Source organism: Folsomia candida, unplaced genomic scaffold, assembly GCF_002217175.1.
Source record: "Folsomia candida strain VU population unplaced genomic scaffold, ASM221717v1 Fcan01_Sc019, whole genome shotgun sequence".
Classification (NCBI taxonomy): Eukaryota; Metazoa; Arthropoda; class Collembola; order Entomobryomorpha; family Isotomidae; genus Folsomia; species Folsomia candida.
Genome location: NW_019091211.1, coordinates 2851741 through 2877360, shown reverse-complemented (window position 1 = coordinate 2877360; position 25620 = coordinate 2851741). Strand labels below are relative to the sequence as shown.

The following is a 25620-nucleotide window of genomic DNA, read 5'->3' as shown; positions in this document are numbered from 1 at the left end:
TTAGCAATAATTGAATATCTTAGCAGAAAGTGTAAGTAATAAACGTCGTGGTATGGTAAACGGTAAAAATGTTTGGCCTCGCGGTGAGACAAAGCCACCAACTCCTGTTACAATGATAAAGGTACGATATATTTAAAAAATATGCCAGAGGCCTTGTTTTTCACTTTTAGCAGCGCCTCGCCTAAGCAAGCTTTTTTAAAATTATTTTATATCAATTTCCATTTTGAACTGTCGTTAGGATTCATACACTGTTGTAGTTTGTTCTGAACTAATGAAAAACGCGAGTCAAAAATATTTAGTTTATTTATTTAATTTTACTAATTGGCAATTAATGTAAGCTTCATGTATGTACGTCATACAAACAAATTAGAAAATTAAATTTGCTATTCGGATCAGCGTAATTAGTTGTTTTTGTTAACGAGTATGTAAATACATACAAAAATGCGTCGCATTATCATGTAGTGCAAGTAAATATGGTGTGCCAGAGTATCTGTAGAGTGAAGACACTTAAGGTCTGTACGTTGCAAAAACTCTTTTATGTATGTATTTTTATTACTCAAAAAGCATTCTAAAAGCATGACCTGAAATATTCACACCTAATGAATGAGTCCAAGCTTGCAGTTGTGGGGTTACGGGATTCGGGATGGAGTGCAGAGGTCAATTAGTTCTTCTTCGACTTTTGATGAAAGTACTTACCCTACTTCGATTATAATTAGAATGAGACAATTAAATGCTCAATTCTGGAAATGAACTATATATACATGTAGGACCCATTTTTAACCACAATTTATTGGTAGCGTAGAAAAAAGTTGTGTACCCTTAGAAAACTTATTTATAACATGGACATATTTATATAGGTATGTATGCTTTGTATATTTATTTTCATTGTTGGAATTTCGCCGCGGTCACGATTTTACGCCTTAAACCTGTCCCATATATATAGAATCCACGTGCCGAGACCTTTCCAACGATACCCCATTTATGGGGTGATATGAGACATGAAATTCTCATCCAAAATTTTCTAAGTTATTTTTTGAATATTTTATTTTTCGAATTTCCAAAAACGCTCGATTTGTGTTGTAGAGAAAACAATTAGGAATCTTTTGGTGAAAGTAGTATTTCGATACCTTTAACCATCATCGTGAAATCCGCTGCCCCGTTTACAATCTTTGCGACTTTCGGCCCCTCCCCCCGGGGGAATGGGCGAGTTGAACCAAAGTATTGGTACCGTTGTACTCACAAAAATCATCTCTACCAACTATGCAAATATTAACAAAGTCAATTTTTTTGTGGCCCTAGAGATAATCTCAAGAGATTCCGGTTTTCATTATTGCTACTCTTCTGTAAATATAACCAACTTGACAAAAGCCAATACCAAAAGACAATACCAAAAGCCGGTTTTGTCTCCTGCGACATCATCTTTTCAAGATTAATAAACCGTAGTAACGTTAGAAGTAGCTCACCATGTCATAATGATTTCCATATAACTTTCCACCAAAGGTACGGAATAAGGCGACAAAATAGATTATAACTCTCATAGATTATTGCACCAATGGTGTAATATAAACGGAAAAATAAAAAAAAACGAAAATAGTTTGCACCACTAGTGGAACATTAGCGACCAACGGGATACATAATTTTGAAAACTTTGAAAAAATTGTATGGTTCCTTATCCCGACATTCTGCATCATTGGTGCGTATGGCATCCCTTTCCCAATTATTTATTATAAAATTTATATATTTTAGCGTCAATGGTGCAGAAAAATCGAACAAATAGAACAGATTTTTGGGGGGAAATAGATGGTCCAATTGTTACGCCTCATTGATTTTTGGGGGTAAATAAAGGGCCCAATTGTTACGCATCATTTTTAATAACCAATTACTCGGTACTTATTCCATAATTACAGTCCTATCTCGATGTACTTGCACAATTAATTCGCACCATTTACGCCACGGATTATTCGATACCAATGGTGCGCCGAACTTATCCAATAATGGTCAAGGGGATTTTTAATTAGCATCAATTGATGCAAAAAACTCGTGAACACACAGACGGACAGACGGACAGACGGACGGACGGACGGACGGACAAGAGGAATTCAATAGCTCTCATGCTACGCAGGGTGAGCTAATAACGTCCAAATCCAAAACTTGATTTAGTCTGACGCTGAGAAATGGAAATGAAACCCGACATCCTCCTATTTCTAATACATATAAATATATGCACTTTTGATTTCTAACCTATATACATTTACATATTTAGGTGCAGATGCGGATAAAATGAAAATTCTGATTTAATCTTTTTTTTGCATATTCTCAACTTACCAATATTCACAATCACAATACCAGAATCTCGCCTAATTAATTACATGGAAATATTCTATAACAGGATTTATCCTCTACTCCGACGCGAAACAACAATTCATTTGGGGCCTGATTCCAAGTCCGAGCATTATGAACTTTAGAAACCAGTTAAGTTACACATCCGGGAAATCTGGGAAGATTTATTTGGTACTTCGTCAGCATTTAGCAGGCATGATTTGTTTAAGGAAAGTAGTAAACTTAATGATGACGTGATAAAGGAGGAAATATGGAAATAATTTCTTATAACATTGCAAATAACATTTCAGTAAAACTACATTTTACAATTGCTAGATATTTGTTGTGTATTACGTATTTATGCAACCTGATTGATGAAAGATTGTTAAGCAAGTTACTAATTTAACCAAAAAAGAACTGTGAAGCGGCTTCATTGAAAATGAATAAAATATCAATCCACCCAACTCAAGGTTACTGTCACAGTAATACTGTGGCCTTCAAAATCCAAGAAATATGTACGTCATCCCTGTCAAACTGGAGGCTAGAAAACGTATAAAAGAATCGCTGTGATCCTATCCCCTCCTCAATACGAACCTACACATTTATCTGGAAACACTACAAGAATACCGGTCCGGTTTATCAATTCCTTATAATGAAACCAACAAAGTATCGCCCAACTAAGCTAAACGGCAAGGTAGACTTCGAATTTCCCAACGTTTTCCATCCATCCTTCGGTAGTAAATCGGTGCAAGGACGCTTCGTACGGATACAGCCAAACCTATCTCGTGAAGAACTCGATCCAGCCAAAATTGACGAAATTGCTGTGAAATACACCAACCTTGCAAACCAGTTTGGTTTCGAGGATGCCCATTTTGAACGGTATTCCATCAAAACCATGGTCCTCACCGCGGTACAATTTATCGTGTACTGGATGCCCAATGCCGAATTTGATTCCCCCGCGATGGATTTCGGTTTTCGTCTCTTCATCTGGCAGTGGTTTTTGGATGATTCCATGGAGACAGATTGGACCCGTTTCGAGAAAATGGGGAAATCGCCCGACTTTGAAAACGTTCGCCTACTTCATGAAACTTACCTAAGTATACTTAAGGGGGACACTCCAGCACAAAGTCCCCAATTACTGAAAGATTATCCAGAGTTTGGGAGAATGTGCGATTTTGTCAAGGACATTGTTCGAGTAGGGAGGGAGATTTCAGGGAACAGCTATTCCACAGATATTGTCCCTCAAGTCGAAGCTTTTCAGACGTATCTTGAATTCAACCCATGGTACATGGTGAACAAGGTGGATAAAAGGTAAATACCCTAGTTCAAACGTGGGTGGCCCTAGGGTGACCATACGTCCGGGTTTAGCCGGGACATGTCCCGGTTCTCAAGTCCCAGTTTTTAAAACCCGTTAAAGCCTGTCCCCGAAAATGCCACAGTTTGGATAAAGTATCCCGGTTTTTACGATCGTAAAAAACCTTTTCAACGTGTATGTAATAAGTATTTACTTAATTGCCTTCCAGGCTCTTTCTAAAAATTCGGTGATATCTGGGCCCCATTTCACCACACCCTACTCTGCACTCCAGATTCCGCACTCCGCACTTTACAAAATTTGTAGAGTGCAGAGTGGGAGCGTTTCACAGTGGCGACCTGCTCCGCAAACTTTCGCTCCACAAAAATGAAGGTTTGCGGAGTGAAAACGCGGAGTTCATTCGCCTAAATTTCAGACCTTGTTAATTTTCTCAATGCTACGTTTCATTCTCTTCTTCTCAAACGACTGACACCCTCATAAATTTATTGTTCTATACCTGTGATCAATGATCACAGGATGATCACGGATCATCCAATCAAGTGATAATATGGTCAGTTAATTTATTTGTAATTACAAAAAATATAGGATTATAGATATATTTCACTTCATATTTCACTTTACAGTTTACAGTTGATATCAAATCATAAAGCGATACACAAAAAATCTACAGTGCAGACTTGATATAGCCCGAGTCAGGCCAAGAGTTATCACGTCGACTTTTTTGCATGCAATTTTATCTGATAGGTGTGTCAAAAAATTTAGGAATTTAAATTGATTTTTCAAATTTAAAAATTTAAATTGATTTTTCAAATTTAAATTCATATTCTTCCATGAGTAGCAATTAGCAACCTATGTGACAAATTTCAGCTCGATTTGGCGAATTTGAAAAATTGGTATGGGTCACCCCATAGGGTCCGTCCAGGTAAAAAATGTCTAATTTCAATCATAGTCTTTCATTAGTTATCAGTAGAAATCCCCACACCAAATTTCAGCTCGATTGAATGAGTTTTAAAAATCGGTACGAATCACCCCCTAGGGTCCCTGTAGACTAAAATTTTACTTTATACTCTTTCATTAGACACCATTGTCAATCTCTATACCAAATTTCAGCTTTCTACAATAATTTTGAAATTTTGGTGCATAATACCCCACCCACCCAGATGACCCCCACCAGTCAACCACTTGACCGATTTCGCCCATCTACGAACTTGACTCCTCATTTGCCCCTTTTCTACATTTGTGCAAAATTTCAAGTCGATCGGATTAGTTCTACGACAGTTATCGCAAGGCAGACAGACGGACATGACGGTAGTGTTTCTCAACGGGTACGAAATCCTTCATCCGAACCCGAACCCGATACCTTCAACCCGAATCCGATATGTACCCGAACCCGATAATCCGATTTGTTTGGGGAACGATCCGAATCCGAACCCGAACCCGATAAGCTCTATCCGAACCCGAACCCGAAACCCGATAAGTACCCGATAAGCATAAAATAATTTCATAAGCTCATTTGTGAATTAATGAATTTGTTTTCCACCTATGGCTCGAACTAGTAATAACAAATCACAACTTTGAGCTTCAATTTTAGAACTTCTATTTTTTGTCAAAAAAGAAACCAGCCTTCTACTGCATAAACTTTTGTTTACTCCCGTAGTATTATCCATCACTCATGGGTATTATTATATACTATTGTCATAATATTTGTTGAACTGTCATAAAATATGTAACCCAAGATAGAAAGGCAGATAGAATTAGATAAGGTTACCAATCTTTCCCAGGTTAAAATTTCTATCCCGTCATGTGTACATGGAATGGAGAGGGAGGACGCAGAAATGGTGAAAGTTTGGTTACATATTTTATGAACGTTCCATTAATTGAACGACAACCTATTTTAAACAACTCGCAATGTTTAAAAATCTTATTGGGACTTAAATCTTATCGCTCAATTTTGAATCGGGTTTTCGGATAATCCGAAGGTAAATCCGAATCCGAACCCGATAACAATCGGATACTGAAAGCGTGATCCGTATCCGAACCCGATAAGGTTCGGATACAGAAAACCTTATCCGAATCCGAACCCGAACCCGATAAAAACCCGAAACCCGATAACGACCCGAACCCGTTGAGAAACTCTACATGACGGGTACCTAAGCCCTTACTCGGGCTAAAAAGCCAATTGCAGAGTGTCAGAGCACTTTGCAAAAAAATATGTAGAGTGCAGAGTTTCGAGCGATGACCTTTCGTGGAGTAAAATTTGGTGAAACGGGGAAGCTCAAATTTCACTCCGCAATCCCCAAAATTTGACTCCGGAATTTACACTCCGTACTTCACAAAATACTGCTTTTGTGAAACGCTCCACTCCACAAATCCACAATCTTTTGTGTGGAGTATGGAGTGCGGAGCGCTGGTGAAATAGGGCCCTGAACCGCCATGAACTAGATATTATGGAAAATTTTTTCGCCAAGCACTTAATATTATGGAAAATAAATTTTGTAAAAAATGTCCTGGTTTTAGTCAGGACAAATATGGTCACCCTTAGGCGAATTGAAACGTTTATCACGAATTTTGTACTCGATTTTTTCTAAATGTTATTTTTTATGTCAAGGTATAATCAAGGGACCTTCAACATCTGGCGAAATGGCAACTCCGGTGCGAGTTCTACCCTTGAAACGGTTGCATTTGCTACAGGGATTTACTCCAAACTAATCCGGAGATCGTTCTCGTCAATGAATTCTTCAAATTCATCCATGTTTTCCATCTACATAAGTATGTAAACATATTTAAACCATAAATTAGTAAACTTAATATCGCAAAATTAAATGTCAAATCAATTAATCAAGCCTACCAAGACTCCCCGAATTTCCATCCATCTAACCTCCCTCGACGCCAAAAGAACCTTTTTCACGGTATCGTCCAGAACAAAACGTTGCCCACCTGCACCAAAAAAGCGAACCCCGGTTCGAGGCAAACCTAAACAAATAAAATTACTCAAATTACTAATCCATCAATCATTAGCACTCTTAAAAAATAAGTTACCCTTTTGAAAAGTAAATGCAGTCTTTGCAGTAAATGTACTGACTAAACTAGAACAAATCTAGAGTCAACTTTACTCTTTATCAAGTTAAATTTACTCTGGATTTAGTATGGATAAGATTAATGTAGGATTCAGAGAGTCCATTCACTTTTCAAGGGTAACATTATTTTTAAGAGTGAATTAATTAAATCACTCTTATTCTACCTTTCCATCGCTTCAAACCCTTCATCGTGCCTAATACGACGCCCGAAGTTCGCACATTTGCCACCTGCACGAACGCCCAGGTCAGCTTCCAAGGCGCAAAGTTGCGCAACGTTTGCTTCAGGAGGTGGACATCTTCGTAGTCTTCCACTTCTTCCAAAACGGTCAGCTTTAGCTGTAGCATTTTCACGGAGGGGAAAAGACGGACGATGTCGGTCCCAATGCCGACATTGTCTTCATCTCCGTCATACACGGCTTCCAGATCGAGCGACGTAATCCCGACGTGAGTTTGCAGCAAAGGAGCAAAAATGTCGGACAGGATGAAACCTTGCTGCATACAACCGGCAAGCTTGACATGGGTCAGATTCGGAAGGTTCGTCTCGGACAGACAGTCACCCCACCGGTAAGCTTTCAAGGAAAAGATTGACAGCCGGGTCAAACTTGTGAAGGATGGGAGGAATAAAGTCTAAAATAAATAAATACAAATTAAAACGTATCCTTAATTTTGCAAAAAATGGCTGATTCGTAAATTACAAAAATGGAGTTGTAAGTAACGAACAAAGAAAAATAGCACTATTAAGAAAAATGTTACTTTTTCCAAAGGTAAATTAAGCGAACTATACTAAATCCAGAGCAATCTTAACACTTTATCAAGTTAATGTTACTCCGGATTTGGTATAGTTTTAGTTTACTTAATATTAATTCTATTATTTAATAGAATTGAGCAGAGCCTAAGTGAGTAGCTGCGGGATGGGTACTTTCCCCAGGGCCGGGCCCCAAAGGGGCCGGGCCATTCGGGCTTACTTAAAAATTTGCATAAAAAATTATAATTTCTTTTAATAGCTTGGCAACATCTAGTTTTTGTGAATTCCTGTTAGGTTACAAGTTCCACGAAAAACGAAGTTTTCGGAAAACAGCCCACTTCACAATTTTGGCATTCTTACTTATTTAACAATTTTCTTGTTTATTTATTATTCTTGAGGCTTGTTAAAGCACATGTACAGCAACCGGTACATGAATCGGAATCAGAGCTCCAAGTCGGTGAAATATCGGCCGCAGCCGATATTTTTACCCTTAATTCTCAGTCAATAATTGTAACAACTATATTTATTCAGCCTTGCGATATGAAATATTAAGCCGTTACTCAAATATTGAACAGATCATTTTTAATTTGTTCAATGACCACAATAAGCAGCCCCATATTTTTTAACTGGTGACAATGGGAGAATTTTGCTGCGTGACAGAATTTTAGAACCATTTCTCCACCAAAACAATTCGGATTTTCGATGTTGGCGCAACTTCAAAAATTACGAAGCTGCATTTTTCTAGCTAAATTGAGATTTCCTGGCTAAATTTTTTAGATGTGCACTTTCAAAATGGTTTTTTTTTGTTTTTACATGTTTCTAGGTTTAAAAAAATCCCACGACTTAGGATTAGCCTAATTTACAATTTTCAAACAATGTGCAACATATAAATTCCTTGGAGTATCAACTATCAGGTATGAAATTTGATATGTGTACGAAACTGTCTTTTTAAATTCATCAAGCTTCGAAAAGAACTTAGGAAAGCGAAAGGTATGTCTGAACGTTTGAATAATTTAAAAATTCCTTTGCACGGTGAACTTCGGTTGTTAACAAAAATTAACGGATTTGCTGATTTTCGTGTGGTAATATAAAACAGAGCTCCACGCCGCCGATTTTTCGCCGGCGCGCCGCCGATGCCGACCCGATTTGACACGCGACCGCCGCCGAGGAAATTCATCGGCGCGCCGAGGCGCCCCGCCGCCGCATAAGTGCCGGCGCGCGGCCGAGAAAAAAGATATTTCCTACAATTAAAACCAGTTAAAACGAGAAAAAATGTCGAAATTTGGGTTCTAACGGTTCCGTTTGTGATTGTGATTGACATTGAGAAAATGAATAGTTTTTTTTCCGAAATGCATTTTTAATTAGAGATCAGTTCAAATTTTGACGCCACTTAAACAGTCTATAACGTATATTTAAAGTATGATATTTTGGGCAATACAAATTGAGTGCATAAATAGCCTGACTTTTTGAAATTGCTGTTTTTTGAGAATCTGACATTGTGATTAGTCCTGTGGTTTTTTAAAACTTACAATTACAAAGATTTCAAACATTCCATTTTATGTAAAATCAAGCAAACTTTTAAATTTTCGAATTTCCGTCAAGAATCGAATTACATGGCTATTACATAAGGCTGATGGGTAGGGTTGCCGCGGGTAGCAAAAATGCTACCCGTTACCCGACCCGCTACCCGCAGCACAACTACCCGTACCCGTGCGGGTACCCGTTACCCGCTGCCCGTTATGAGAATTAGGTTAAAAACTAACCAAACTTCAGAATAAATTTGATTTGATCAATTATTTATTCATTTGCGTTGATATGTACTTTGAGAAAATGCTATGCAGGTTACGCATGCCATAAATTACTCGTAGATATCACTCGTTATTTTTTAAACCAAAATTTGTGGCTTACATTCATACATTGGATCGTTTTTCAAGCTATACCGATTTATATATATCAAAAAATTAAGCCACCAAATAGAAATTACAAATGTACATGAGACTTATTTCTACGTTGAATGACCCGTTGAAAGGAAACTATTGGGGGACAGAGTTCAAAGTTCACCATGGTTTTCGTTCAGTGGAGGAAAAGATAGAACATTTCAAAATTAAACGTTGCCGCCATATTTTTCTTCGAAGGGGCCATTCAACGGAAAGATAGATAAGTATCACACGATTCCTAATTTTGGCCTGACTTTTTGATATACTCGCTGGGCAATATTCATATAGATTGAAAAACGTTCAATTTTTAGTTTGATTTTTTCAAATTTTGATTGAAATGAAGTTTTCATTTAAAAAAATTGTCTACATATACATTTTTTTCTTTCAATCGGATTCAGGTTTTTCATCTTCAAAGCACAAATTAAAATCTCGTCATTCTTACATAAATACAAACAAATACAAGTCAAATTGTTACTGATATTTTAAGCAAATTATACTTGAGAAACAATAATTTCTCCGCATTTTCTGGTCGTGAAATGTATTTGAGGCCGGCATAGGTTTCCGTGGTTTCCGTAAAGACACGCTCGTTATAAACGCTTGTTACTGGCAAATGGCAAATTTTGACATAGAAAAATTATAAATTGACGCTTTTGTTGGTAAATGGACTAACTTACTGCTAACTTTCTTTGTGAACCCTCAGTTATGACGAAAATTAAATAAAAACTGAATTACCCGTTACCCGTGCGGGTAGTTCTCGCTACCCGCAGGTAACGGGTACCCGCAAGAATCGTGCGGGTATGCGGGTAACGGGTACCCGACCCGTTACCCGCGGCAACCCTACTGATGGGTTTAGTCGAGAAATATTTTTGAAATTCTGTAGTGCAGATAACTCTAATTAACACGAATCAAAAAATGGGTCGGCTTATCTTTTCGCTGAACCAATTAAAATTAGCAACCGAAATACATTACTATGTATTAGAAAGCTAAATAAACCGTAGTAACGTTAGAAGTAGCTCACCCTGGTATAATTAGTTGGACATAATTTTGCATCAAAGGTGCAAAATAAGCGGATAAAATAGATGTATAATTTTTATATAATTTTGCACCAATGGTACAGAAAAAACGGGAAATATGTAAAATAAATTTGATATAATATTGCACCAATGGTGCAGCCGAAATGGCTAAAATTGGGACTAAATTTTGACATGATTTCAAGGTTAAGTTATGTCTGCCTAGGCTAACTAGAACTTTCAGTTAATCCTAATCATTGGTTTAGAATACATCGATTCCTCCAATTATTTCGCACCATTTTGCGTTAACGATTTTTGGATACCAATTGTGCTACAAATTAGGGTTAAAATGGTCTTGGGGCTTATTAACTAGCATCAATTGATGCAAAAAACTCGTCAACAGACAGACGGACAGACGGACAAGAGGAATTCAATAGCTCTCATGCTAGGCAGGGTGAGCTAATAAAGAGGTCAGGTATGATCACTGACTGGTAAACTGAGGCAGAAATATCGGCGCGCCGCCGCCGCCGACGGTTTTCGCTACTCACGCCGCCGCCGCTGACTTTTCAACGGCGTGGAGCTCTGATATAAAATCGGTCCGATCAAAATCTCCGAGGAATACAACCCCTACATTTTTACTTCGCGACGGTATGCTCAGCAAAAGTATACATGAAAATTGTTTTGGCCTCAGCGAAATATATTCTTCCTCTCAACCACAAATAAATACATAAACCGTCAAACTTCAATTTTTAGCACTTTTGACATTTGTCTGCGTAATTTGTCTCGGCACAGTTTATGCACGAATGCATAATTTCATCCCATGAGAGGATAATTTTTAAAAGAAACGAAATCGTTGTTATGTGCAGTAAAATTATCCATTACCATTTGATCTGATCAAGATGATGTTGCTTTAAAAAATATTTAATGATATACAGAGGATAGGGCGTCTCCCTGATAACGATTTTGATTTTTAATATCTTTGGCACTGGTAGCAATTTCAACCTGAAATTTTGTTAATTAATAGGCACTGGAGTTGGTATTATAGGTGCAAAATTTCAATTCTCTAGTTTAAAAAGCAGACCTTCATTTAGCCCCAAAGTAAAACAGGGATGGCTTTTCTTGTTCCAGACATAAATTACCCGATCGAAGCACATGGAGCAGTTGTTGGTAAGCTAAAAGTGTCAGGAAATAGCGAATTATGTGACCCCATGTCCGTAGTACACAATGCAGTTTAAATTTCGATCAAAACGTAACAGCGTAGAGTGTCAGAGTAAAAGTTATAACAACCCCCAAACTGTCAAAATGTGGCTAATTTTTCCCAACTAACTCCATAACGCGAAATGAAATATTTGTAGTCCAAAATCTGTTTGCATTACCATCAGAAATGTCTCCTTCAACCGCTAAAATAATAAACTTGAAAAAAATTCAACTATTGTGATTGATGAAATTCCATTAACACAAAAATACGTTACTCACGCTTTTCTGTACAAATCCATCTGGTATGGATTGAGAAACTCGATTTCAGGTGACACAATTTTAGATTTTGAGTTGCTTATGAAAGACACATAGATGCCAAAAATTTTCATAACACCCACATAAAATTCTATGAACAATTCACAATTCTAGAGTGTCTAAATCTAAATTTCTAAATTAGTTCTAAATTTAAAAAAAAATTAGTTTTGGAAACGCTTTGGGACAGAAACATTATTTCGTATGCATATATCTCTGGTTCGATTTGCACTAGCGAATTGAAATTTTGCACCAATAATGTTCAGTATTAGGTGAACAAATAGTAAAAATTTCAGTTCAAAATTTCTATTAGTGCCAAAGATATTAATGGTCAAATTCGTTATCAAGGAGACGCCCTCCCTTCTGTATTTTACTTCAACTCGACAGTAAAATTCCAACAAACCATCGAAATCGAGGGTACAAACCCAATTCGTATCGTTTATATGAAACAAATTTTCCCCGGCCGCGTGCCGAGAAATTTGCGCCGGGACCGCCCCAACGATTTTACCCGGTGTTGGTCGCACGAAAAATCGGGTCGGCGTCTTTGACGCACTAGCGAAAATCGGCGGCGTGTAGCTCTGATCGGAATTTTTTATGCCCAGGGCCGGGCCTGGCTCACTTAGCCTCTGGAATTGAGACCACATTTACTTTGCAAAAAGGGCAACCATATTATTTTTAAGAGTGCTTTGTCTGTCTATCTAATGAATGTTCTTGCTGTTTTTGTTGTAAATATTTAAAATCCGCCGCTGCTAAAATAACTCCATATCTTTCCGCCATATGTACATACCTGCGGGATGTCGTCAAAGACCTCTTCGTCGTCAACGTCGTCTCCCACGAGGGAGAGACTCAATTCGGTCACGGATTCCCGACAGGACTCCAACATCTTCACCATTTTGTCCATTTCCATGAACCTGGGGTTCTCCTCTGCGTCCCAGTCGAAGACTTGGACAAACATGTAGTTCAGCTTGGCCAGTTTCTTGGAGGGGGCGAAATCCAGATAAAAACGGGCCTGCACCTCCACCTCTTGCAGGTTGGGGGTAGACTCGAACAGTTTTTGACATATGGCGGCTGCCATCATATCCTGCACCGGATTGTAGTGGTTTGCCATTTTCATGGAGATCATCTTCACATTCTCGCCATCGTCGGGTACGACTCGGTCAGAATCGCGCCTGCATTATCCTCAGTCATGGACAAACCGATGATTGAAATTTTGGACAGGTTCGTGAAACGGTGTGATGTTGATGTCCACATTTTGTGCAGCTCGGGTAAAAATGAGTATTCGACATTGACCTGAAGGAAAGGCGCATTTATAAATACTTGATTCACCTTAAAAATTCTTGATTTACCATGGTTTACTTAATATAGAACTTGTAGAGTGCATTAATTTACTTTTCAAAAGGGTATGATCATTTTTAAGAGTGTAACTTGCGCCATGTGTCGCATGTCGTGTGTTCCGAGAACGTCAACTTGGTCTTTTTCCCGAGAAAGGGGGCGCCTAGATCGGCCCACAGGGTGCAAACCGGGCGCACGGATTTCTTCAGCCTGCGGGCGTCCATGTAGGAAAAGATTAAGTTCAACAGCTGCACAAGAAAATATATTTGATTCCGAAAATTGTCTTTTTAAGTTTTAAAAACGGTTTAATGATAAATATTTAACTTATTTTTTACCAAAGGATTCATTAGCGCACTGGTGGCGACATTCGTTTCGTCAATTTGTAAGTCACCACTCTCACCTTGCGTCGTATCGTCCTGTAAAATTTGGGAATAAATTACCATTTTTCATTGTGAAAATTTCCTTTGATTCCAAGGCTTGGAAGGTTGAAAAACGGTTTAATTTGCTTTTAACAAAGGATTGTATTGTATTGTATTGTAAACCTTTATTCAACTGTCAACAAATATCAGCTAATATAAGCTGGTTTCCAATTCATGACAGAAATGCTATAATTTAAAAGCACTAGTCTAATTATCTATAAATTAATAATAAGTGTAACAATTCTTGTTTCTTGACAAAAGCAATTCTTTACACTGCTGTACGAATTTAGGAAAAGTTAAATTACTTTCCCAGTTACGTGGGAGAGAGTTCCATAATTTTATGGCACAAAAATTAATTGAATTTTTTGCTATAGAAGTGCGAACACTTGGCACTTAAGGAGTGGGAAACTACGCTGTGACCTCGAAGAACTCTCACTTTCTCTCAGAAATTTAAAAGCATATTTAAGTAAATATAAATCTTCACGTTCTAATATTGGGAGAATACCACACTTTTCTCTTAGTTGGACAATATCTATCTTATTTCTTAGCTCTTTATATCTACTTGCCTTTCGCGCACGCTGTTTTTGGCAATTATTGGAAGGTAGAAGTTTACAAGATATTGATCTATTTTACGTTGTAATCTACCAAGTTGCGAGTCTGGGAGAGTGGCCCATATAGTTATACCGTAATCGATTATTGAATGGACATAACAATTAAGTAATATAATCATAACCTTATCTGTTAAATAACGTTTTATACCATACAAAAACCCAATACTACTAGAAACCTTTTTTTGGACTTGTTCAAAGTGATCCTTGAAACTTAGCGTGGAATCAAGCTCAATACCTAAATACTTAAATGAGGAAACTTGCTCAATTTCATAACCATTTTCAAGTAACAAAGGTACGTGTACATACTCTTCTGGGATTTTATCATTCGGTTTGTGAAATATTTGATATTTGGTTTTTGTGTAATTAATGACCATGTTATTTTCAATATACCATTGCTGTATTAGTTTGATCTGAGCTTTCAATATACCAAATATTTCCTCCAAATTATTACCTGATACATACACACACAAATCATCGGCATAAAGCAAGAAGGGAACAGTGATAATTTTTGATATATCGTCCTGATAAGCTCCGTAAAGCATTGGACAAATCGACCCCCCTTGATTCAGGCCTGACTCATTACAATAATAATTAGTTGATAATTTGCCCCCATTGTTAATATTAAATAACGTATTCGTCAAGTAATTATTCAAAGTTTTAACATAAATAGGGTGTAACTTATACTGATCCATTAGTTTTTTAATTAGTAAGGATCGATCTATACTATTGAACGCTGACTTTGCATCAAAATATACAACTACACATTTGCCTTTCGTCTGGTCCAAGGCTTTATAAATATAATTGGATAATTCAACTATTGCAGTGTGACAAGACCGATTATTCCTAAAACCATGCTGTTCATTACATAATTTTACATCTATTCTAGTTTGTAATCTATGGTATAATACCCGTTCAAATATTTTGCAGTAAACAATAATACCACTAATCGGTCTATAATTTGTCGGATTAAATCTTGATCCTTTCCCCTTAAACAATGGGGTTACATTTGTGATCTTAAAAGGCTGCGGAACTACACAATTAACTAATATTAGATTAAACAAAATTGCTAGTTGAAAAGCCACAATATCTATACATCGCTTCAACAAAACAAGTGGTACATACAGTAAAGATGAACAGTCTTTTTTTACATCATTAACTGCAGTGTTGACTTCTTCCACCGTGATTAATTGAAATTCTTCAGCCGAGTCAAATGATGGGTACTCTATTTCGTATTTTGTGATACTGTCTGTTAAAGAATCAATTGGTATTAAATTATCATTGCTAATTACAAATTGCGAGGCTAATGAATCATTAATTGTGAGTTCTGTGTCATATAACTCATTTGTTACAGTGTCATTTAGTCTTGTGATTGGGGTTCTATTACATTTACGATAACCTGAAAGAAGGTTTACATTTTGCCACAAATTACTTGTATTACTGATGGACTCTACAAAAGATTTCTTAAAATAATGTTTTTTCGCGTTTGATAAACAGGTATTATATTTGTTTCTAGCTTTAGTATAAATTACATTATCTGAGGGTAATTGAGTCTTATCTGCACGGACTCTTAACATGTCCCTGTTTTTACGCAAGGAAGCTAAATTAGATGTATACCATTTGTTTATCTTCGGTCTAATCTGCCTTTTCTTTAGGGGAGCATGTACGTCCAGTAACGACATAAAGAAACTGTTATATCTATAGAATTCGTGATCAGGATCTGATTCTGTATCGAATGTAAATTTTGAAAGTTCCTCATTGAAAAGCGTGAAATCACAGTTTCTATAACATCTATATTCTACAATTTTAGTCTGGAATTTGATTGAATTACATTTCCTTACTATAAATGTCAAGTCATGATCAGAACTGGTTAATGGAAAGTGACCAGTTAAACTAACATTAATTTTATTACTGGAATAAATGTGATCCAGCAAAGTTTTCCCTTTACGAGTGGGTCCTATATGTTGACTCAAACGAAATTCTCTACAAACATTAAAAAGTGGAGAAGACTCTTTGTATTTTAATAAGTCAACATTAAAATCTCCTAAAATATAATATTCAGTGTCAAAGGATAAAAGAAAAGTATTAAGTTCACGAAAGAAATCAACTAACTTATTAAGTGGTGTGGAAGGGTGGCTATAGAGGATTGTTACTAAAATTGGTTTTGTACTTTTCAATCCTATTTTGATTACTTGAAATTCCGAATTATGATAAGGCTTAATTGGACAATCAATCTGTTCAAACATTAGACTTGACTTAATGTAGATAATAATACCTCCGCCTTCATTGTAAGTACGATCTGATCTTATAAAATTATAACCATCAATGACATACATACCATCCTTATTCCTACTAGGTTTCAGTTTTGATTCTGTGATTCCGTACAAATCTGGGTTACAATGTGACAAAAAACTGACCACACCATCAAATTTGTTATTCAAACTATTTAGATTCTGATGGCAAAATTTTAGACCTTTAGATTTACTTAATTTAGCAAGTTGAGGACGATCCGGAAGTTGAAGTTGAAAACGATCCAGACGATGGAGCGACGAATGTGAAAGTCTTGAGTCGTCGTCGTCTTGTAGTGATAATGTGTCTTCATTTTGTGTCGAAAGACCAGTAAATGGGAGTTGTTGAAGAGCAAGATTCCCTGAGAAGTGAATGGAATTGTCAGGTGCTCCACTATCAGTGATGAGTCGTTTTTGTCGCCGTGTCTGCACAGGCATTATTCCATTAATAAAGAATAATACAATGATGAAAATTGGAAAAATAGACCTCGTAAAATCTCGAATGCTCGAGATTTGGCCCTCAAAGAGGCAAGACTTTTTTATCCAAAGGAAGAGACTGGGAAGAGACTAGAAAGTCGTCATGACCAGGACAGGTCCGTTCCAGTAAGTCGTTTGAAATCTGTCTTAATCCAAAAATCCCCCGAGCACCGTGTGTAGTAGTAAACATTCAGTAGAATTAAAAAAGTACATAGTGTGTTTGAAATGTACTGTGTTTGAAATGTACTGTGTTAAATTTGTAATGTGTTAAAAGGCACAAGATTTCGTCACTGTCTCTTATCTAACCGTGAGATGAGAGATGAACACTAATTTACAATAAGATGATAAGAGGGGCGTATAGTGTCAAATTGTGACCAAAGTTTATAAACTAGATTCATTATCATTACCGCATCCAGTATGTCATCAATTAGTGGGATCGATAAGTGACTGTCAATAACTTGCATTGTGTCACCCTGCAAAATTATGGAACACATTACTATTTTTCATTGTAAAAATTGTCTTTGAAATTGGAAAAACGGTTTAATAATAAATAAGTTGTTAACAAAGGATTCATTACCACACTGGTAGCGACATCCTTGTCGTCCATTTGTTGGGTTGATAAGTCACTCTCAACCTGCATCGTGTCAAGCTGCAAAATTTACGAACAAATTAATATTTTGCGAAAATTATTTCAGTCTGGGAGTTTTGCAAAGTTCCTCCCTATAGAGAGGAAGAAAAGTTCCTCTCTATACGGAGGAAGATGTACCTTCCTCCCTATAGAGATATATCCTCCGTATAGAGAGGAACTTTTCTTCCTCTCTATAGGGAGGAACTTTGCAAAACTTCCAGACTGTATTTTAGCTTTAAGTTTAAACTTTACAAAAAGTTGTATTAATTATGACGACTTTTTAAGTCATATCAGTCAGTTAAAAGTTAAAGAGAATTCTGAGTTGATTTGATAAGAAGTGACATCATAAATTAATTTGTAATTATTCAATTAACGAAATTAGTTTCCCGACTTTACATAATGTAGTCTGGTGAGGTGTTAGATATTTATAACTGTTTAAGCGACCTGTAACCTGGTCTGATATTTTGATAAAATTGTCTCACCTTTTAGTTTGATTAGTTAATAGGAGGAAGTATTATATTTAAATTTCTTAATTTGACTCCTCAGAAATTAAAAGTTCGAGTCCCGTCGCTCTGAACCTGTGACGAGTAAACATCCAACGTTGACAAATTGACCTCGCCTCACTTTATTAGGGGAACTGTGAGACTTGTATCTCAAGTTGTAAGTTATTCAGAAAGCTGACAGCCTGCCGCACATTTTGTTTTAATTTAGTTTTAATTGAACAAATTAATTACCAATTTTGAAACTCGTTTCGCTTCTCGTCAAAGCATTTTCGGCTCAGGATCTGCTCGTGATTTGCGGAGGGAAATTAATAAGGTCCGACCTTATTCTGAATGATTCTTTTGGTTTTGCAATATTTAATTCTAATTAAAAACCTCTGACAGCTTGTAACTAATGATTTATCGTATTTGGTTCGTCAGGCTGGCACCGACAGGATGTCCGCCGCCATGAAGGCCGAGATTGACCAAGCGGCCGCACAATTGGAGAATTGTGATTTTGTCACCGAGGTTAATGAAGTGGCGATGAAGGTTTTGCTCAATCCTCTGGTATTTAATTACTTACTTCATAATTTATCCAACTTTTTGTGTTCATTTTGCAATGTGCAATGTCTCCCATTTCATTCAACTTTTGCAAAATAAAGTCAACTTCGAACATATTTAATTAATTTGTGCAAATATATATTGTTTCAGATCCTGGAAAACGTCTTCGGCTTCTTGGATACCCTCACTTTAAAGTCAATTCGCCTCGTTTGCACCGTTTGGACCGACGTGGGCACCACAATTCTCGGGAAACAGGGTCGCCTTAGGTTTTCGACACCCCGCACAAATCCTGCAGAGTTGACCTCATTCAATCACGACTTAGCCAAGAACATGCACATATATTTCGACACAAACCTGTCATGTGGCTTGGACGATAGTTGCACCTGTCCTGAAACTTTGACCAATCTGCCCACCAAATTTGTCATGATTTTACCCGAGATTTCTGACAAGTTGGAAACACTGGACTTCTATCGTGTCGATACGCTTGAACCCCTGCAGAAACTTTGGAGCACTTATCATTTCCCGCACTTGACTCGCATCTCGATCATCGCCATGGGACCACATCTCGATAAGAGAGCACCGCCACCGGAAATGACTCAATTTCGACTCCTCCCCAATCTGAAAGTGTTCCACTTAAATATCTCGCCCGGCTGTGAGAAAAACGTGGCAAAGTCCTTGATGTCAACCTTTTGCCAAAATCTGGTCAACGCGGCCCCCAACTTGGAAGACTTCGACCTTGACGCAACTACATTCTGTGACTTGACGGGATGCAGAAAACTCAAAAAGTTGAGGGTCATATATTATTCTACGGGTCGTTTTCAGTTCAAACTCTCTGAGATGATGAAAATGATAGAAAGTTGTCGAATTTCCTTGGAAAGTTTGATCCTAGATCTTATTGGGAATGATATTAACCCGACTGAGGTAAAACTACAACTCTTTTTAGTGTTATTTAAGTTTAATTAATTTTTTACTGTACTGTTAGCTGGACTTGAACCTCCCGAAGCTCACCCACCTCATGCTTAATGCTCCCGATGGGCGTATCATTAACGACTCGTTAAACATCACAAAGCTCCCAAAATTGACGCATTTCTCCATCTCGAACATCCATACGAATATCTTGCAGTGTGACATTTCTGCACTGATTAAACACTACTATTTGCGTCATAAAGGGATAACGTCGCTCGACGTATGGTGCGATTATTATCCCGACAGGGCTGGACAAGCTGCTGAAAGGCTAGCCGATCTCTTCCCGGCCGTGAAGCAATTGAACTTGGCGTTGGGGCTTCGAAAGGTCGGGGATTCGGACCAATATTTCTTGGCTTTGAGGGAAATGATGCACTCCTTCAGCGACTGGGACCTGACATGCGGGAAGGTCGAGTTTGCGATTTGGTGTGGAGTAGTGAGCGAGATAAGTAGCGCTCAATTGGTCATTGCTGTATTGGGAGGAATGGCGGGATGGAGAGGTTATCATTTCACACAGTTATCATAATACTTGATGAACAGTTAAGAAATGTCATGCCTCTAATTAAATTAATTATTAGGTTTGACGAACATGTCGCTTAAATTCATCGCTGGTCCTCTCCCCCACCGCCCAGAGCTTAGACTGTTGGACGAGATGCGAGATGCCCTTCTGTCATGTAGGACGATTCGAAGCATGGATTTTACTGGATTTTTGGTACATTTATATTCATTTACATTCATTCATTTTATACTTTAGGGTTAAAAAATGCAAAAATTATATGAATTGTTAGCCCGAAGCAGGGCTTATGTAATCGTCATGTCCGTCCGTCTGTCCGTCCGTCTGTCTTTCGATAACTCTCGAACGAGTTGATCGATTTAGACCAAATTTGGTACAGACATGTATCTGGGCAATGCAACGACCGAGTTCGAAGATGGGTTCGATCAGAAAAGTTTTGGACCGGTGGGGGTCATCGGAGTGGGTGGGGTATTAAGCACCAAAGTTTCAAAATTGTCGTAGAAAGCTGAAATTTGGCAGAGAGGTTGCTAATGGCTTCTAATGAAAGAATATGAATAGAAATTGGAAAATTTTTCAACCGGAGGTACCCGAGGGGGTGACCCATACCGATTTTTCAAAATCATCTAATCGAGCTGAAATTTGGTATAGAGGCTGCTAAAGGCCCCTAATGGAAGATTATGAAGTCAAATTTGTAAAATTTTCATATCCGGGACCCGTCGGGGTGACCCATACCGATTTTCATAGCTTGTTCCAAGAAGTAGAAATTCGGAACGGTGATACTTCATAGCTACTCATGAAATTATACGAAGTCAAAGATGAACAAAAAGTAACCAGAGGGGCACTAAGGGGTACCCACACCGATTTCTAAGAGTTCATATATTTAGCTAAAATTTAGCGTGGACTGGATAAAAAACTTAGGATTAGAGTTTAGGAGGGTCGAATTTTGAAATTTTATAATTGAAAATTCTGACAAACATGAGCTTACTAATCAACCCTGGTTCGGGCTAAGCAAAGCTGTACTGATAGGTTTTATTATTAAATTTGCGCAGATGGAGGAGGAGACGAAGGACAATTTTCAGGCGTTTATTCGGGAGCATAATTTGCCAATTAGTATCACTATTGATAATTGAATAATTGTTTTGGTGGTATTTACTCATTAGGGGGTTCAATTACTTGTATTTTAAAATATCGTCAATTTTAGTACTCTTGTTTATATTTACGGTAAAATTATTATCTAAATTATTACTAAATTGTACAGTTTGATGTTTAAATAGCCACATTTCCACGGTTTCAAAATTACTTGGTCAAAATTGTTACAAATAATAACTTTCAGTTCAAATTTGTTTTAAAAATTCACTTATTAAAATTTGCATAATTCGATAACAAAAGTGAAAAACGAAGTAAAGCTTGCCATAATTACCGAGCTTACGAGTTAATTCCTACTAATTTTCAAAGATAAAAAGACGATTGAAACTTTAAAAAAAATTTACTAATTTTTATTAAACTTTACTTCCGCTGAGAACATTAATATTGATATCTATCCCGTCCCCACCGGCAGACACGCACTTTCCAAATCTGTCCATCTGATACCCAGTGTCACAAAGGCAGACCGTGTTGCACTTTGAATTTACGACACACGCCGTTTTAGAGAAAGAACAGGGAAAATTTGCACGAAGTCGGCAACCCCCACCGAGCACGTCGACGCCGAGAAGTCCTGCAAATTAGAAAATTATCAGGGCTAATACTTATTAAATTGGGAATAATTTAGCATTTTCTATTAATTGGTAATAATTGTAAATTAGTTATTTTTAAAACAGGATACATAAGACACATGAGGTAATTATTTAATTTCAGTGCAAAATTTTTGAAAATGACATTAGGCGTGCAAAAACTACATTGTTAGAAACCTGGAATTACGCAGTTATTACTTTCCCAGCCTTAAAGTTGCCACCGCTCGGTATTAAAATTACACCGAGCCGTAGAATTTTATAACCGACATAGTAAAACTAAACTTTAATGCTGGGCATCCCGGTATACCGCCTAGAGTCATAAACGAATACCGCTTGGTATTATTTTAATGCCGGATTTCTAAGAGTGCAAAACAAATCCGGTAATAAAAAATATCTTCATATTTACTTACCGTTCTGATACACAAATCCGGCCGGATTACAGGCACACTTGGACCCCAGACAGACCAAATTGTTGTCCCAATTGCATGTCTCACTTTCCTTCTGTTTGACACAATTAGCCAATGATTAATTACTGTACGTATAAAAATACACATTTGCCAAAAAATCCTCACCCCAAAACCCAACCCGGCTATGAGACTGTTCACACAATTTTCCCCATACTGACGCGTCCCCACGGCTGCATAAGTTGCGAAAACTATTGAAATTACAATTATGACTCTCACGGCAAAACACTTCATTCTTGAAACTAATTTAAGCTTATATGTAGGTGTTAAGATTTTTCGAAAAGTTATGCTTTTATCTGCTTTTGCCTCTTCCACAACTGCTAGTGACAGGTCTAGTGTTGTAGGTAGTCCTTAATAAATGCGGTACATGAATTACATGAATTATGCAGATGATTTGATTACCTAATAATTTTCCAGACTGGCATGCCCCTCAGCCTCTGTGTGTACATACATATTTGTATAAATTTAGTAACACATTTTGCTAAAAATGTTTTTTCTGTGTGTGCCTGCTTTCGCGAAACACGTCTGTATGAATTTGTCACCCTATTTTTTACTGGGAATATGACATAATAAACAATTGCGTTTGAATCAGTATGTATCTCGAATAAATAAATGGGGTTAATAGTCTCCTTACAACATACACATGCAAATATGTATTGGTTAAAGTAGCGCATGTTTCACAGCGTGCAGATATAAATTGTATAAAAATTACGACATATTTATTAAAATATTTATTACTAATTTAATCATGTTTAACTAACACAAATGGACAGAAATGGTTGTTACTTTCAACGACAGAGCCGTACCGCGAAATTGTCAGGCCTGGTATGAGCTTAAGTGCCGGGCCCTTTCATAAGTTCAATATTTTCGATACTATGTTATCGTTTTCGCTCCAGAATACTAGGGCATTATGGAACGAAGCAGATAATATTCTACGAGTATTCAGAGCACATTATTTTTCATGGGAAAATGGTGACATTTACTTGCGCTTTTAACTCAGCCATATTTTTGAAAACATCGGCGGGACGGAGAAAAATCAATTACATGAACCTAAGTTGCACAAATATTCGAATATGACATACTTTTCGCTACTTCCCAACGCTTCCCAAACCCTTCGCGATTAAATACTTTTCTATCCATTTTAAAAATTTGAAAAAGTGCCAGACTCATTTGGAATTGGCGAAGATGCAGGTCCCAAAACTCAATTCCTTTTAGTTCTTAGAACACTTATTGTATTATTTCTTGAATTCAGGTACATATTCAAAAACATACAGTATGGTGAAAAGCCAACGGTTTAGCTGAAAATACTTTTAGAATTGTACCAAGCGGTAAGAATAAAAAATAAATAATTGTCAGCATTTGGGCCTGAAGCAGTCAGACTATCAATTCGATGACGCCAGCGGTCTAACTCCGATTTTAACAAAACCACGATAATTATGGAACTTCAGACAAGTACTTAATAGAAAACGTGTTTCAGGATTTTTCATAATGCTCAGTTTAAACGAAATTATAAAGGAATCCGTGAGAGACAATTTCCATTTTGACCGTGACATTTTCTCGCGAGGGAGAAAAATACAGATTCTGGCTTACGAATTCCATCATAAATAATTTCGTTTTAAAATGCGTGGGCATAAACCGGTTTCCTCGGATTTTGACGCGACCACCTTTAAATTACTCACACATTGAAACTACCCGACCCGTAATTTTCGTTTTCCTGAATGTTCGTGTTTTCGGGTGTGACAGAATTTTTCAATACATTTTCAGCTCATTCAGGATTTTTCAAAGTTGTTAAGCTTGAATTTTTAACGCTATTTTAAAAGTGAAAGAACGTAGTTGCTCAAAATTACTTCCATAAATTTACAAAAACTGTCTTTCCAAAAACTTTTAACGTTCAAAGTTTGTATACAATTTCGGGATTTTAAAATATGCTCCAGACCAGAAAATCCGAAAAACTCAAAGTTTTTTTAAGTGTAGAATTTTTTTGAACTCAATATAATTCTGTGCAAAAATGTTATTTCATTTTTTAAATAGGGTCAAAATTTAAAAAGTTTCATCACTTTGAAAAATCCAAATTTGGCTGAAAATGAAGTCAGCTTATTTCCTTGTGTGGGCAATAGAGGTGAGCTGGATCGTCATTTTTTGAGATCCAATCCGTCCAAATCCATTTCACCCAAAAAATTTCGGATCCAATCCATCCAAATCCATTTCACCCAAAAAATTTCGGATCCAATCCATCCAAATCCATTTGGCCTAAAAAATTTCAGATCCAATCTACCCAAATCCATTTGGCCCAAAAAATTTCAGATCCAATCCATCCAAATCCATGTGGCCCAAAAAATTTCAGATCCAATCCATCCAAATCCATTTGGCCCAAAAAATTTCAGATCCAATCCATCCAAATCCAGTTTGATCGGATCAGGGCATGGATTATCCAAAGAATTATATATGTAAATTCATGGTTAGTGTTCGGGATAAATCTGATTGGACTGTATATGTGTCACAGTGTGTGACATGCAACAAAAGTATGGGCCATTTAGTGTTAGGATGAGATCGGAGTGTTAAAAAGAACACTTCCTGATATTCTTTATGGTGACGAAATTTATCCAATTCATCCAAATCCATTTGGCCCAAAATTTTTCAGATCCAATCCATCCAAATCCAGTTGGATTGGATCGGGCCATGCATTATCCAAAAAAATTGATATCCAGCTCACCTCTAGTGAGCAATTTAAAATTGGTCCCGTCAAAATCCGAGGAAACCAGTTCATGCCCACGCATTTTAAAACGAAATTATGATAGAATTCGTAAGCCAGAATCTGTATTTTCTCCCTCGCGAGAAAATGTCACGGTCAAAATGGAAATTCTCTCTCATGGATTCCTTTATAATTTCGTTTACTGTATGAAACTTGTCATGTAAACTGTACTGGTAATCATCTTGCTATGTAACTTGAACAGAATGCTAAAACCTGTCGAATTGGTTAGTCATTTCCATGAATCCAAGTTCGTAATATCTGTTGTTTTCGAAAAATTGAAGTTTGATGTAACCGTTTTACTGTTAAATGATGTAAAATTTTCTTGTCGTACTCTATGGGCCGCTTGGCCCGAAAGAGTGGTGAAATAAAGCAATACAATACAAAACTTATAATTTTGTTTAAACTGACAATGGAGAGGTGTCAGGTGGTTATCGCCAATGTGGACGGGAGTAATTTTAAATTGTTCAGGCCCAGAAATAAGCCCACCCGTATTTTT

At 37.1% G+C, this 25620-nt stretch overlaps 4 protein-coding genes across 4 annotated transcripts; 1 reads left to right on the top strand and 3 right to left on the bottom strand.

Moving 5' to 3' along the window:
* Positions 1-6257: 6257 nt before the first annotated feature.
* Positions 6258-13017, bottom strand: LOC118438301. The gene is made up of 4 exons (XM_035858259.1): positions 12697-13017; positions 6873-7335; positions 6480-6604; positions 6258-6392 (listed from the first exon to the last, which is right to left on the bottom strand). Exons 1-4 carry the CDS (start codon positions 13015-13017, stop codon positions 6327-6329), a joined length of 975 nt encoding a protein of 324 aa, XP_035714152.1. The 3' UTR covers positions 6258-6326.
* Positions 13018-13321: 304 nt separating this feature from the next.
* On the bottom strand, positions 13322-18271 carry LOC118438300. The gene is made up of 5 exons (XM_035858258.1): positions 18144-18271; positions 17611-17682; positions 17441-17506; positions 13577-13657; positions 13322-13489 (listed from the first exon to the last, which is right to left on the bottom strand). Exons 2-5 carry the CDS (start codon positions 17671-17673, stop codon positions 13322-13324), a joined length of 378 nt encoding a protein of 125 aa, XP_035714151.1. The 5' UTR covers positions 17674-17682; positions 18144-18271.
* A 280-nt stretch (positions 18272-18551) lies between these two features.
* LOC118438278 lies at positions 18552-21452 on the top strand. The gene is made up of 5 exons (XM_035858214.1): positions 18552-18707; positions 18852-19622; positions 19684-20164; positions 20243-20376; positions 21228-21452. Exons 1-5 carry the CDS (start codon positions 18597-18599, stop codon positions 21306-21308), a joined length of 1578 nt encoding a protein of 525 aa, XP_035714107.1. The 5' UTR covers positions 18552-18596; the 3' UTR covers positions 21309-21452.
* Positions 21248-22702, bottom strand: LOC110857674. The gene is made up of 3 exons (XM_022106276.2): positions 22481-22702; positions 22319-22409; positions 21248-21892 (listed from the first exon to the last, which is right to left on the bottom strand). Exons 1-3 carry the CDS (start codon positions 22604-22606, stop codon positions 21678-21680), a joined length of 432 nt encoding a protein of 143 aa, XP_021961968.1. The 5' UTR covers positions 22607-22702; the 3' UTR covers positions 21248-21677.
* Between the last annotated feature and the right edge of the window lie 2918 nt (positions 22703-25620).